This window comes from Fusarium graminearum, chromosome 2 (genome assembly GCF_000240135.3).
Source record: "Fusarium graminearum PH-1 chromosome 2, whole genome shotgun sequence".
Lineage (NCBI taxonomy): Eukaryota > Fungi > Ascomycota > Sordariomycetes > Hypocreales > Nectriaceae > Fusarium > Fusarium graminearum.
In genome coordinates this window covers 1,802,358-1,817,939 of record NC_026475.1, presented here as the reverse complement: position 1 = coordinate 1,817,939, position 15,582 = coordinate 1,802,358, and the positions used below count along the sequence as shown (strand labels likewise).

Sequence of the window (15,582 nt, the reverse complement as noted above, 5' to 3'; positions counted from 1 at the left end):
AGTTCACACATGTAGTGCCGGCTCCGATTCCGCGGCCCCTGACAGCTTTTTGTTGTCTCAATTGTTCTCCCTCTCAAGCCAAGCTCTACACCCCCAGTAGAAATGCGTATACTTCAAGAGTAATGTGTTTGTCCGATTACGCTGCTATGATATCAGGTTAAGCTAGCCGCTATTCCCGGAAGGACCTTGTAAGCGATTGATCGAACATGATATGATGTATCAAAGGAAATTGTTGAGGACAGCCTCGACAAAGTCGTATTGACAAGAGCTATATTTGACGGTTTGGAGACCATTGAAGGCAATATCAGGCCATCAGCACGCATGCGATGTGATTCCGTGACCAGAGACCCTATCCAACCTTCATCTGTAGACGTAGGACGCCGTGTAGTCAGTAATGACTGTAACAACGTGGGAATAGAAATCTTGACAACGGCAGATAAACTAGAAGCGGATGGCTTCAAGCCGATCCGAATGAGTTGGTGGCCGTGTTGTATTGTCAGGCATTTGTCGACCGGAGCGCCATCGCCAGACATGGACCGGCAAGTATGGTTTCCGTATCCGTGTGGAGAGCCGATGCCGTTATCTCAAGCCGAACAAAGCACAGGCCGCCTTCGGCGCGGAAGAAAGCAACAGATGGAGCGAGTAAGACAGTACGTACGGACAGCAAGTTGCATAAACTTGAAGGCTGAGCGAGATACTGTTGGTCGATGTCAAGATTAAATTGCTCATTTTGTGGTCTTTGCTTCTTCTCAGCTGCCGTGTTGACAACTGTCACCGTTTAGCGAACCTGTCGTCGAGCCACTCTGGTTTCAACCCAACGCAAGGAATGCCAAAGAAGATCCCATTCATCTGGTTACGAACGGCGTTGTTTCAAACAGTCGAATGGCTTGATAGGTGAAGAATGATTCGTGACAAGTAACTTGACAACTTGATCATGTCATATTTCGACTCGCGTGAAGGCGGCGTAGTTGTGCGTCCCAGCCCCGGTTAACCGTTGCCTGCCGCCATTACCAAGCGCTGTCAAAGCACGCACCTGCAGGCACAGAAGGCTCTTGAGTGGACTCTTTTCATTTAACTACCGGTAGCTGCTGCGACATCAGCGGGCGGCGGGTTTCCTTCCGTTGAGAATCCCCCACAAGATGCTAGGGTCTCGTACAACGGCGCTCGCTCCCGAGTGGTTTTTTTGTACTCGAAAGCAATACTCGCTGTTGAATGGAAGCGTAGGCTCTGGCCTGACTGGATTCCGAATCTGACGTTCAGCATATGGGGTGTCGTAGCCGGTGGATGATCGACGGGTCCATCCAACCAGCAGGAACCTGCACATCTCTGGTGGTGGTCGCCGTAGTTTAACTTGTTGGGCGTTAGTTATCAATCCCACGTGGCATGTGACAGTCGGTCTGGAAAAAGCAAAAGGATCACCGACAAACAGTCTAGGCTGGGCTCTGGATCCTCGCAAGAGCAGGCATTGTGTCACTCGACTGGGCCATTTAAACGCAATAGAGTCGTGTCTTGTCGTGCCGTGGTAGTAATATCGTTTCTCACTTTTGGTACCCTGACGGTAGGGAGCTTGCGAAGCTAGTGAGCTATGGCGCCGTTGCTTGATTGTCAGGTATCTTGGGGTACTGGAAAATCCATTGCACTGTGACAGTCCAGAGCTCTCATTTGTCCATCACAAGTGACAGAAATGCATCACGAAAAGCCACCGAGGATCCAACAAGGGCGGGTTGTATTCCCGACAAGCGACAATACGATGGGTTACGGAGCATCCGTACGGAAGTCAGCTTTCTGGTCGGTAGTCCAGGATGAATGTCTTGGATCTGGGATCACGCTTCAGTGAGCCGCGCTGTTGCGATTGGCTCCAGTTGACGAACCTCCTGCTGTTTCCGTTTTAGGCCCTTCTTAAGGCAGGTGCGCCGAAGCCCGGGCTACCTTCCAGTTGGCGTCCACAACTAAATCATATCACATTGAATGGATATTAATAAGGCAAGGCATGCACATTAGCCGTAGGTCCTGTGTCGCATCCTGGCTGCTTGCTTTCTTGGCTTGTTTGTACAGCAAAGCAAAGCAATGCAAAGCAAAACAGAACATCATAGCGCAAGACAAGGATTGATTCTTTTTCTCTCATCACGATCGAATCAACTTGACTCGTTGTTTTTAGCGGCAGACCCGGGGAAATCGGATATGATATGATTCACTGTTATACGCATCCACTTTTCTGTTTGCTTTTTTGAGGCTCTCACGACAATGACAACTTCCAACTTTAACGTCAACTTGGTCTTCTTCTTCTTCCACCTTCCGTGAAAATAAACACTAAAGCTGCACCGGAAGCGGCCCGTCGACTCGGCCCTGTCCGGAAAATCCAGTCGTCCGTCAGATGCTCTACCGTAGTGCATCATCGTGTCCTCTACTCAACCAGGATGTTCCGAGCTGGCTTTGTGCTAAGCTACACTAGTCATCCATGGTCATCCTGTCAATACCCGCAACTACTGTATGGATGCTTGATTGTGCTCGACCCATTTTATCACTCTGGCAATACAACAGTACTGGCGTAGCTGGCAAAGCCCAAATGGCAACTATTGACGTTGGCAGCACGAGTGACTGACTGACACTTCCCAAGCCGCCGAATGAGAAAGCGTTGTTAGTCCTTACAGGAATACTCGGAAAGGAGCCGGTTCAAGCCTTACCAGGCTGTCGGGAGTCAAAGATGCGACATGCCATTGCTCGATCATCCTTCCGGCCCTGAAGTCCGGCAGAAAAAGATAGGATGCTGATCACTAGTGACACCACACCACACCACAACTCTTACACCCCCGTCAAGACTCAGTACAGTTGAGTAGGGTGTCAACCTCTAATCACGATCCGGCCAGCTGCTGCTGACCTGTATTGGATGCCATGATGCCATCGTTATCAGCAGATTACACCCTTCTTCCATAGCTTCCCGTCTCGAAAACTATACTCAGACGACATAATACGTATTTGCCAAGCGTCTGAGGTCACAGTTAGTTCTTGGTCGCGTGGAGCTACTGCAGACCATTAGTCGGTCATAGGGCAAAAAAAGGACTAAAAAAGGACTAAAAAAACTCGACATACATGCATAACAGATGTACGATATCATGATATGACTCTGAGTGAACATCCGTCAGTTTCATCTTTGAAGGGGTGAAGAAAGATTGTCTTATTCTTTTGCTTTGATCGAGATACCCAAATAATACAGTCACTTTGAATCCGGAGACAAGAGGGTGTTGTCGTATCGTACTACAATAGCAGCCGATAACATTCGTCATGCAAGGCTTTCAACTCTCAATTGGTACTGGTCAAATTACGAAGTTGCCATTCTGGGAAGCGGCTAAACCGGGTCGATAACAGGTTGAGTCTGACTTTTCCTCATTGCACCGAACACCGTGACCTGGGGTCCCAAGATGGAGGTGTCTGAGTTGCGTTCCTGGTTTGGCGGCTAAGAAAGATGGAGGGGTGGGCATGGACATCTTTCAGTCTCAACTGACAAGGGCAAGGACAAGGACATGGGAAGGTTATTATCCGTCTGTAAAACGTCACTAACCGGCCAAGATCCCTGGTGATAGCTGCACGATGCTATTAAGCGTGTTTCTTTGATGCAATGCAAGTCGACTGACTGCACGTGCAGTTGGATGATAAGTTAACAAAAGGACAAGCAAAGAGAATAAAGCATGGTAGCATAAGAGGCTGCAAATGGAAATGAATGACGGAGAAATGAAAGAACTTATGCGTGGGATCAATTGCACCTGGTCAATAACGACGGGCTTACTGTATATAGCGCCCAGCCATTTTGCTGAACCAACGTCGAGTCGACTAAGCATTAACCAACTAGAACTGACTATTCTTGAATAAGACTCAAATCCAGTGGAGAACAAACACGGCCCCAGTTGACGTCGAACGGACCTGCGGGAAAAGTAAAGAAACATCCTAGCACGGCGGGAGTTCCCTTGCTCGCGCTTAGCTAAAGCCTAGTAAAACTTTGAAGGGGCCCATCAAAGACGTTGAGGCTTGGCTTACTACGTACTGGCTGTAGGTAACATGGTTCATCGTTTTCAAAGTTGATGCTGAAATCAAGTCTATCTCGCCTCATAGCCTACCATTACAATCCCTCCTTTCTGACCGACGGAGCATTTGATAATGGTAATGGTTGCCTGTGTACCCCCAGCTGAGCGAGCATATGTACTGTACTAGTTTAGTGCGCAATTCTGAACCCTTGCAAGAATTGCGGGCTATTTTTTCTGCATCTCACTCTTGCAGCAGCAGTAGCAGTAGCACACATCCACTTGCAACCCCCATTCACTCAAGTCTCTTTCCAAGGAGTGTCTATGAACAAAGCTTGACTACAACGAATGAGCATCAACACACCCTCCCCCCTGCATGGCTCTCGATTCTGCAGAGTCCATCTGAACTTGGAGCCTGCCGTCAAACCTTGACCCCGTATTGAGCTTTCCTATGACCGCCCAATTATAGATAAATAGTCCTCACTGTACGTACTGAACTGCGTACGCGTGCACTCTTCCCCACCGCCTTCATGTGTGACGGGTTGTCGAAGATGCAACAATGATCTGTGCCGCGGTGGAATGGGGCAGAGATGGGGCCGAGCCTTGTCAGGGAGTTGTAGAGCAGCATTCTCTGTCTCTCTTTCGCTCTCAAGGTGCTGGATCAACAGGCGGTCAAGGTTTTTGAGATTGGATTTGTAGGCATGCCCCATCTTCGGCAAGACTTGCGAGATTCTCGACACCTCGGACAACTTGCACCAAGGGTTTTGAAAAAGACCTCGTGCAAAGGGGGTCAGGAACCGTTGTCGAGATAGCACTGAGGATCAGCAACCAACGACGCCATTGTGTTACCCAAAGAGTCAGCCCATCACTCTTTCAACGTGAAAGAGGCAAGCCAACGGTAGCTATCTTTGCCAATAAAGTCCGGGTTGAAAACCACGCTATCTTTGCCGTCTGTCAAGCTCATGTTGCTTGTCTCTCTAGCTTGAGCGGGATTCGTTTTGAACCATGACGTGCATCTGTAGGTATCCCACCTTCCAGGACCGGAACTGGGGATGAAACAGGGGTGTTTGCAAAGCGCCCTGTGTTGTTGTAGCCACCCTGACATCGAGGATCAACAAAAGCTCTGTGTTTTATTCTGGGCCAAGATGACCAGTCATCTCATCAAGACTTTGTTATCCATAGACCGTCTGGTGATGCCGGCGAAAAAAGACAACATCAAGTTAGCCAGCACGGCAATGGCTAGCGGGTGAAGGCGGGTCCGTGGAGATCAAGACGGAGCCATGAACGAAATGCCTCGGTGGAAATCCTTGGTCGAGTTTCGTTATGAAGACTGCACGAGTGCGAAGCGCGCCATTCCTTGAACAGGCTCGTGCTCGTGCTTGTTTGGCGAGTCGATTACATGTCCTCCGGTGATGGTGGAGGGAGCGTTGACCAGATTCCCAAATAGGCTTTCGTTTCTTACCACATCCTAGATCCTCATTAGTGCTCGCTCGCTCGCTCGTGCAGGGTCAGGGCCTGAATATTACCGTGAGTGTTCTGGAGTTGCAACATATGTACATAACTGCAACACGTGATTCCAAACCATGATATGCAGCACGACACCCATTGCCACTTTAGCTCCCTTGGTAGTCTGATATGACACCATTCTGGAAGGCTTCAAATACGACATCTGAGACAGATAATTGGGGATGCTCAATTCATTCTACAATAACGGCTAAAAGGAGTAGAAAACAAAAGAAAAAGACGACAAATGCGTAGAGGAAAAAACACCACACACACACCAGAAAAAAGGAAAAAACAAGGGTCTTGATATCTTCCCCAAAACTTAGCGGAACCCCCCATGTCTCGCAGTGGAGAGACCAATGTTGGAGCATGGGGACGACACCCTCTACATTTTCGCCCTAATGTAGGATGAACCGTTTTTAGTCAAGACTGTACATGGCCAAGATCCGTCCCATTTCATTATACCACCTTGCGCACGCAAGCAAATGCATTCAAGTGCTGGGGTACGGTGTATCACCCAGTAGTAGTCAAGGAAATCAAGACCAGCATTGCATTGACGAGCATTGACATTGAGCTGTCAAACTGAACAAGCAGAAAAAGAAAAGGAAATCCAAGGGATATCCAGATGCTGCACACTGCTGTGTTTCCATTGAGGGGCAGACTTTCGTTTCAACGTACAGGATCCACGGTCCGCATTGCTCTTCTTGAATCGCCTCAAATCATATCACAGCCCTTGCTAGTTCACTGCCTGCCTTGTCTTGCCTGTCTCTTCTGTCTCGCACCTTTCTACCGCCTCCAGCGCCTGTCCACAGGCCTTTCTCGACTCCCTGGGCTGTCTCCATTGAGCAGCACTGAAACCAACATTAACAGTGGCAGCTGGCAGCTGGCATCAGCTGGCATCTGATCCAAGTGCGTTCGCTTTCGCTTTCCCAGCGCCAGGGTATAAGAATCGACCGACGCAGACCTTCAATCGCAATCTCTTCTCCTTCCACTCGCTAGCTTCCATTTTCGGCGTCAACAACATCATCCGTCAACATTCGACACCTTTGCAAATACTGCTGCCCCTTGTGCCGTGCTATAACCTTTTTCAATCGCCGTCTCTTTTTTTTTAGGAGGCGATAGTTTGTCAACCCTGAACTACACCACCGGTTGTGTGTAACAGACCCTGTTTGCGACTGACGTCAAGCCGCACCTTTTCCCAGAGCTGCTATCCAAAGCAGCTATCCAAAATCGGAGGAACAATTATTCAGTTCTTGGCCGGTTCATGAGACAAAATTAGCACCATGAGCCCCAAGGATGATGCTCCCTCCCATGGAGCTGTAGTCGATATCGGCGGCAGTAACATGTACGATGATGTTGCTGAACGGCTGGAGCAGACCCTCATGTCATCGTACTCTTCCGGCTCCAAGCCAACCCTTCCAGACGAGCTCCTTTACGACGATGTAGGCTTGCCCATCTGGAACCAGATCATCTTCACCCCCGAGTTCTACCAGACTCATGACGAGATTGCGCTTTTCGATAAGCACGGTGCAGATGTTGCTGCACGTTGCCAAGCTGGTGTCACTATTGTTGACCTAGGAGCCGGGTTAGTTTGTCCTCTATTGTCCCCGCATTCTGCCCACCCTCAACAAGTGGCGGCTATAAGCTTACCCTGTCAAAACTAACGCGGCTTTCTCTAGTGACACCCGCAAGGTTGGCCACCTTCTTGCTGCTTTCGACAAGGCCAACGTCTCCACCAAGTACCTTGCATTGGACATCTCCCGATCGTCATTGGACCACAACATTAAGTATCTGGTGGGACAGCATTCGAGCAAGCAGTCTTCGGTGACCTGCGCAGGTATTTGGGGAACCTTTGGCGATGGCATGAACTACGTAAAGAAGATCCAGTCGCCTCGACTGTTCCTCTCGCTCGGATCTGTACTATGCAATGATCCTTGGCCCGAAGCATTGGCCCACCTCAAGTTCTGGGCCGATGCTCTTCGACCCAATGATCTCCTTCTTATCGGAATGGATGGCCATATCCTCCCGGGCAACAGGGACAAGATCTGGGATGCTTACCATTCTTGCGATGACCTCTATCGCCAGTTCTTCTTGAACGGATTCAAGCATGCCAACCGCCTAGCAGGCGAAGAATGGTTCCGTGAAGAGGACTGGGAGTTCCTTGCCCAGTTGGAGGAGGAACCAACTACACGACACCGATTCTTCTTCCGCGCCAAGCAAGACGTCAAACTTGAAAAGATGGGTCGCGTCATCCAGAAGGGTGAGGAATTTGACTGGTTCGATTCTCACAAGTATGGAGAAGACAACGTGCGCCTCATGTGCTATAAGGCAGGACTGAGCGTGATCGATGTCTGGCAGGCACCTGACTCCGAATTTCGTGAGTAGTCCCTATCTACGCCATTCATGGCGTTTTCTTTTTCTCCCTTGTTTCTATTTTCTTCTTCTCCTTCTTCTTTTACGATTTTCATACTGATGGGCATGTAGGTCAATATCTTGTACGCCGCAAGGACAGCAAGGACCAGCGAGACGATGCTGACAGCGCCGTCTCGGGAGTCAGTTAATCTGCCCCATTGGTCGACCTTCATCTCGCCCTGTCGATTCCTCAAAAAAATGAAAGGAAAACACATGATAAAACATCATCACCTCTAAAAAGGCGGGCAACTATTTGCTGCGATTTGTTGAATACCGTTGGGGGTATTGGATCCCAAAATGGACAGAAAGACGTGCGCAATGGATGCGTACGTCAGGTTGGGCACAAAGTTTCGTCTTCTTCTTCGAGCACCCTCTTGACGAGGTGTTCCCACCAAGGATACCTCTGGCCGAGAGATTCGGGAACAGGAGTTGGGTCAAGCTGGAGGTTTACATCGTGGTCGATCCATCCCCAGATCCTTTTGAGCGCTTCGTATAATGGGGGGACACTCTGGGAGGGTATGTTAGCACACTAATTCAACACTAGAGTAATGTTTGCAGTAAATCTGCCCAAGGGCAGAACCAGCCTGCCCTTTGCCATAGATTACGAAAATGGGAGGATTGCGTTTCTTTTTTTTATCATGCTTGTTTGACTTACACTTCGAACTGGCGTGTTTGTGACTTGTTGGAACCAGCCTCTTGACACCTCCCTGTGTGCAGGATTAGTAGCAAGCAAACCCAAGAAGAATACTGGTAGTAAAGGCGCCTGAGCTGTGAAATGTGACCCTGATGTTGGCATTATACGAATGCACTTGGCGAGATCATCCATATTGGAAAGGACTTCCGGATGGTTTCGTGGTAGTCTAGGCAGGAAATAGCCATGTTAGCGCACTTGCCCTCCTCTCATTCTCTTCTGGATTCGTACGAACCTTAAAAGACGGCATTGATGGTAAATCATCGCCGCGATTCTCCATGCTTCGGCTGTAACATCCGTCATGTCCTCCTTCGAGGATACTATAACATCCTCTGGGATAATACGCACCCAGGTTATCGTCTGGGCACGTTGTAGACACTGTTTCCAGGATTTCCCTTCGCGACTCCATTGGCGCATGTCTGTTAAAGTCCGCATCAGGTATCGTGCCGTAATGGGGACGATGGCGCTCTCAGGTTCTTGCTGCAAACGCGCTGCGCAGTATGTGACTTGGCTCATGGTGTGCAATAGCTTCTTTGAAAAGCCGCAGCCGCCATGGATCTCGAACATATCATTTTCTGTACCATAGAGAAGCCATTTGAACCTGGTGGATTCGACCTCGGGGTTCATTGTTGTGGGTTCAGGGAGTGCCATCATCGGTTGAGCAAGAATTACTGCCCGACCAACGATTATTGATTGCGATATTCGAAGGGGGTCGTATTGAACAGTGTCTGACTCTTCATTCCAGAATCGACGACCAGGATCCGTTTCTTGGAGGAAAAATTCACCCTGCTTAAAACCCTCCAGCCATCGGGGCTTGTGAGGCTTTTTCAGACGTCGTTCGGTGAGGATAACCTAAGAAACTGTTAGATTATTGCACAGCAAAGCTAAAACAACATAGACTGCAAAATACAGTGATACATACGTCTTGCATAGAAAGTAGGACGGCCATGGTGATAACTTCTCGCCCCTCCCCCTGCGTTCTGCTTTGAGGTGCGTTGAGAAGTTCAGCAAAGTATTCATTCGCCATGGTATATCGTTCGTTAATTCGTTTTCGAATGCGCTCATCTGGCAAATAGTCATAGATGTAGACTCCGGCAAGGCTTTGAATAGCATGCAATATGCCTTTGTTTCTACCCATTGGAGCCAAGTCCTTGAGCCAAAGATTTGTGTTTTCGAGTACACTCCTTCCTGGGCACCAGTTTTTTATGTCTATAATGACAGTCAGCAATAGCTAGAGTATGGCAGACTGAGCGAACTTACAGAAGTCGAATAATCGCCTATCGATATAATCCATGTCGGCCATGGCGGCCTCATGGCCGAACTTCTTTGGAACCTTTCGCGGGGCTCGTGCAAATACCTCTTGGGGTGAAGGTGACGGATTCACCATCATTGCCTGCGATGGAGTACCGCCTCCCAGTACCAACTCAATGGTGACGGATGATGCCCTTCTGCTTTGAGTTCGAGATGTCGTGGGCGCAGACATATCCAAGTATACTATACCAGAGTTGTGGTTGTCTGGACGCGATCGCGATATGTGTGGCGTTATATCCTCAACATCGTCTTCTGATTGTAACGGTGTAGGATCAGGCTGTTGACTTGAGTCCTGTTTCGTTGGCCAGTTAAACTTGACATAACCGTTCACCTGCCCATTATGAGGGCGAGCAAAGCGAGGCAAGGCGGATACAGTCAGGCGTTCCTTTGAGGCGAAAGGACTGACAAAATGTGCCCCGCCCTTCTTTAAATCAACGCATTCTACATCTTTATCTGGAGTGGCGTTTGGTAGCGCAGGCAAGAGTCGAGGCAGGTCTTGTGTCTGAGGACGCTGAAGTTCAGGTTGAGGCGTCGTGGCTGCGTGGAGGTTCAAAGTCGCAGGCTGGGGTGCTGCATGGAACGTCAGCTCACAGACTCGATAGTCTACCATGGCATGATCGGGTCAATGGAAGGCTTTGATTCCTTTATGATGGGTAGTGATGAAAGCAAGGATATGATGGGTGAAAAATGAACTCCGAGTTGAAAGGTGCGACGGTGTGAGGGTAGGGGTGAGAGCGGGGTGGGTAGGTGCGATATGTTCTCTCAAACGCACTCTCATGAGACCCATCTCACCCCAAGGCCCTCCACAAGGATGGGATATGGACAATGAAAAAAAACCAGCATGAGGGATGATGGAGTACTCAGAGAGCATGATCAAAAACGAAAAAGGTATCAAAAGGAAGCTGGAAGGGTTCGTTCGTTAGATGAGGGAAGACAGGTTCACTTCCTCACCTGTAAAATTAGGGGTCCAAGAGGTGTCAATGTCTTCAGAAAAGTTGAAGAATACCTGAGAAGGAGACGACAAGGCGGTCGTCGAAGGCCATGGGTTATCGAAATAGGGCACATCAGCAACCAAGGACCCATTGATGCTTTCGGGAGAAACCTTGATATCGGTTCCAGGCATAGTCATTTGAATCGTATCGTCGTCATGTTGCTCGTATTTCACGCGCTTCGACGGACGAGGTGGCTCTGGTGAGCTATCCATCTGAGCGGCTTGCCGCCGGAGTTCAACTCCGATGGGTCCGCGCGTTTGCAATGGACAAGAGAGATGAGATGAAAAGGCGGTCTTGTCGTTTCGGAGACGTCCGGATCAGAACACCAAGGAAGGCCAGCTGCGGCGGGAGGGCGGTAACAGGAAGCGATCTCAGGTGTTGGATGAGCCGCCGGGCCCCGGGGCAACGCACAGCACAGCGCGTCGGTTTGAAAGCTTATTGATGAGATACTGTACCAGTAGAGTGGTTCGCTTCAAGGCAAAAGCCAGACCAGACCTGGCGAGAGTGGATTTCTGGAAGGGTGAACCACCGGAACAGCGGGGGCGGAAGGAGACAACAAGAAGCGAAGAGGAAACAACATAAACCAAGGGGGCCAGCAGAGGGGTGTTAAAGCAGAACAGAGTCAGGTCAGGTCAGGAAGAGCGTGAGGTCATGGTGTGAGTCTGGGGGAGAGTACCTGCATTAAAAGGCACGTTTGCTCAAGGTGCTACTCTTGGTCTCTTTTGGACCCGTTCAGGTCCAGAGCTTTAACTATAAGAAATGTCTAGGAGCCGTTAGACAGGACAACGTCTGCCATGGGCGAGCTTCCCCACTTCAACGACAAGCTTAGAGCCGTTAACACACAAGGGAAGGGAAAGTTGGGCTTCTCTCCAATGGTTAGCAGTAAGCAGCCTCACGATATTGGGTGCAGTGCCGCCAGGTCGAGATCGGTAGGGCGGGCAACCTGAAGGCGAATCTCACCCTTCGATTGCCCGAGGCGCTTCACGCGCGTGCCGCCGCTGCTGTTGACACAGAAGAATGGCAGGTAACTACGTACATACATACAGAGGGAAGAGTACCTGGGTACCTCTCTCTCTCTCTCTCTCTCTCTCTCTCTCTCTCTCTCTCTCTCTCTCTCTCTCTCACTCACACACACACACACACACAGAGACGAAAAAGAGAGAGAGAGAGGAAATGAGTGTGGCCCAGCAATTTGTACCTAGCGTGGCTTTTCGTCGATGTGATTGCCAGGGTCCAGGGATCAGGGGGTGAGGAGGGGGCCAAATGAGATGGGGGATCCAGCAAGGAAAAAACGCCATGGCGTCCACGGGTCCCCTTGGACGCTAACTACCCTACCCGCCCTTGCTTTTCCAGGACCGACCGGTATGGAGACAAGGGCGAGGACAGCCCAGTCGCGCTGAACCTTGACTGGACGCACAACCTAACGGTGTTGCGCTGCTAGAGGCAGGCTGCGTTGCGGTGCGGCGTGCAGTTCGTCCCGTCCAGTGCCAACAATACTGTAAACGACAAAGGTACAAGCTGCGATACCAACCCCGAACGCACCAACGTTACTCAGACCCAGTTGTCTCTTTTCTCCGGGCTAGTTGTCTCTTCTCCCGTCGCCCGTTGCTCACACGAAAAAGTTGTGCTTGTGCCCGGGACCGCATGTCTTGCCTCTCTGGCGGCCTCATAAGGAGCTGGTTCCAAGAGACTGACTGAATCTACCACAGCATTCATATTGTCAATTCCCCGTTGGGTATTGCGGTCGTCCTCCTTCACGGGCCCCAAGACGTAGGACGCTCGTTCACCGAGCATATACTGCGACATTTTGTCTTTTTTTGCCTTTGAGCACTGGCTTCTAGGCCAAACCCAGACACAGAACCAGAACCAGACAGAGTACAGTACCGTACTCACCTAACTACAGTACACCCGCAACCCCGCCTATGGGCATTCGCCAGGAGTTACGCTACATACTTACTGTCCCATCTCCCTTCTCTGACCGGCCACCAAGGTAGCGTAGCTACAGCAAGCAAGCAAGCAAGTGCATGAGCATCGCTTTTTCCTTTCTTCTGTTTTCAGGAACGCAACAGCGAAACCCTACTACATACGTACAACCCGTACCCAGGCCAGGCCAGGACGGCCGTCTTTTCCTATTCCTATTGCTGTTTCCCTTCCCCTCGGCTGCTGCCCCAAATTTTTGCCTTCCCGTGGTCGCCGCCGCGCCGCGCCGGTCCCGAGCCCGAGCCCTTCGTTATTTAGCTTCCGTGCCACAATTTGCAACGCACTACCGCTAGGTCCCGCGTGGTTGGTTCAGACGCCCGAGCATAGTACGGAGTACATTACATAGTGGCTCTAGTTACATACAGTATCGACGCTAGTCAACAACAAATACAAGAGTATCTAGAGAGGTACAGAGTACTATCACTACAGATACGATACTGGCCACCATGCCAGTCCCTTCATCTGCGCTTGTCTTTGAATCGGGGATCCACGCTATACCCGGACCCGGCAACTCGATGAGACCCAACTCTCTGGATGCCCTAGTCCGGCACCAATTAGAGGCTGCTTCCCGAGACCTGGCATCAGAGGCTGAATTCACCGCCGCCGGGACAGCGCCCGGACATCACCAAAACATCATTAACGATGTGGGCGACTACCTTGCCCAGACTGCCCGAATGTGGTATTGCTTGACAAATAAACTGGTCCAAGGGCCACATGTGGAGAGGGCTGCCGAAGAGGCTCACGAGCAGTCCTTTGCCACGACCTACATGGCTGATTTACAACCGATGGCTACTATGGACATAAATATCACCAAGCTAGGGTAAGTCGTGCCACTCATGAAACCTACCCACTCTGGAATGACATGGCTCATCCCTTCTTACAGCAAGATACGTGATCTGGCGGAGAAATTCTCCGAAGAAGTACAAGAAGTCTGGCGGCGAAAACCCGATTCTGGATCTAGTACTTACCAGACCGCCCCTGCGTTCCCTGCTGTCAAGTCTGAGCCTGCAAGTTGGATTCACCAACCGCCCAGAGAAAGTTTGGATGCTGGTGTTGGCCTTGGCCTTGGTGTTGGCGTTCGTGGTGGTCAGCGAAACATACTCACATCCCAAAACACCGATGACACTCTATCGCCTGGCGGAAATGCCTCTGGTTCAGAAGATTCGGGAGGAGATGAGGATGAACAGTTCAGCAAGATTGATATGGACGCTCTCAAACAAAGAGGCAAAGGCGCATATCACTGCCCGTTAGAATATCGATGCGACAAGGGTGGCGTTGACAAGGACGGGAAACTTGTCATCTTTGATCGGAACTCTTCTTTTGCGTAAGTCTCACATACAGAGTCAGTTGCTGGATCCTGCTGACCTTGATATAACACAGTCAACATTGCAACAAACACAGAAAACCTTGGCGGTGCGACGTTCCTGGTTGTCCAAACCCGCCTAAAAAACGCAAGTTTGCTCGCCGAGATGGACTCGAAAGACACAAATTGACGGTCAAGCATCGCGTCATGTCTTGAGGCCCCGGGTCACGAGCTCAATGATGAAGATGCGTGACCTCGACCGGTCAGTTCCCTTACACTCGGGGACTTGTCTCTGATTGGAGGATCGCCACCGGTCAAAATTCAGCATGCGGCTCATAGAAACCCGAAATGCCTGAAGCCTGCATGAACCAATCACACTGCGCCAAGAGATTATCTACCTAAGCCCATCTATTATTAACTATCCAACGTTGTATCCCAATCATGGAAATTGTTTTGGGTATACACATGGACTGCATGTGTGCGTTTGTGTCTTCTGCAGTGGCAAGCAAGCAAGCAACCACACACACTTCGGTGCTTTCTCCGGCCTCAAGGACTGAAAAGACAACCCAAAATATTACTGATGGTTGGTCACACTTCTTGGTATTGATCTGGTGGCCCAACCTTTCTTCGGCGGAGGACACCTCGTTTCGTTCGTGGGTGATGCAATCAATCATCTGTAAGCTGGCGGTGCATCATCGGTGAAGAGTCACCAAAACAACACTCGTTACATATGCAGCTAGCCTTCGGGCAGGATGCAAGAATTCTTTTTCATCCTGAATTCCTGTGCGGGGCATATTTTTTATGTAGATTAGCAAAGGATCGACTTAGTATAAGCCGAGTAATTTCAATGGCTGTGGCAGGCGGCAGGCCTCAACGACTCAGGAGCGCCCAGCAATGGATGCTACACTGTATGCAAGAGCTGGGTCAGGGTATGGGTTACAGACCAAGACGGACGGACAGCAACATGGGCAAACTTATCAATGGGTGTCGGCGCTTGACGTTTCGGTTACACGCATCTGACGATTGCTGATTGAGTCGTACGACGGGAGCGCACATCAAAGATCGTTCGAGAAAAGGAAGCAGAGCCACGTCTAATGGTGAAACGTATCAGAGTTCCACAAGAGAACATGGGGAGTGAGCTGTCAGAAGGCGCGCAGGGTGGCAGGGTCTGAGGATCTACTAGAGTACATTTCAATACAGAGTAACAAGCCAGTTCGCCTTGTGAGGAACGGGTGGCTTTCCCAAGCCTGTGGTCTAGCTGTCACTCATGCCTCAGCAAGACATAGATGACTTGCAGCCATACGATCTCATATTACAGCAATGTGACATTTCAACTCCAGGGTGCTCCAGAGCCCTCTCGCGGAAAGAGGAGCT

At 50.1% G+C, this 15,582-nt stretch overlaps 4 protein-coding genes across 4 annotated transcripts; 2 read left to right on the top strand and 2 right to left on the bottom strand.

Annotated features, from left to right (window-relative positions):
- Positions 1–105: 105 nt before the first annotated feature.
- Positions 106–1,206, bottom strand: FGSG_13361 (uncharacterized protein). Its single transcript, XM_011322007.1, has one exon. It carries the CDS (start codon positions 531–533, stop codon positions 153–155), a length of 381 nt encoding a protein of 126 aa, XP_011320309.1. The 5' UTR covers positions 534–1,206; the 3' UTR covers positions 106–152.
- Positions 1,207–6,802: 5,596 nt separating this feature from the next.
- On the top strand, positions 6,803–8,553 carry FGSG_08459 (uncharacterized protein; the record flags this gene model as incomplete). The annotated part of the gene is made up of 3 exons (XM_011322006.1): positions 6,803–7,104; positions 7,199–7,896; positions 8,004–8,553. The coding sequence occupies 3 exons, from the start codon at positions 6,803–6,805 to the stop codon at positions 8,078–8,080; spliced, it is 1,077 nt and encodes a 358-aa protein (XP_011320308.1). The 3' UTR covers positions 8,081–8,553.
- Positions 8,263–11,137, bottom strand: FGSG_08460 (uncharacterized protein; the record flags this gene model as incomplete). The annotated part of the gene is made up of 6 exons (XM_011322005.1): positions 8,263–8,439; positions 8,587–8,791; positions 8,858–9,474; positions 9,545–9,831; positions 9,883–10,503; positions 10,885–11,137. 6 exons carry the CDS (start codon positions 11,135–11,137, stop codon positions 8,263–8,265), a joined length of 2,160 nt encoding a protein of 719 aa, XP_011320307.1.
- Positions 11,138–13,351: 2,214 nt separating this feature from the next.
- On the top strand, positions 13,352–14,233 carry FGSG_08461 (uncharacterized protein; the record flags this gene model as incomplete). The annotated part of the gene is made up of 2 exons (XM_011322004.1): positions 13,352–13,725; positions 13,789–14,233. 2 exons carry the CDS (start codon positions 13,352–13,354, stop codon positions 14,231–14,233), a joined length of 819 nt encoding a protein of 272 aa, XP_011320306.1.
- Between the last annotated feature and the right edge of the window lie 1,349 nt (positions 14,234–15,582).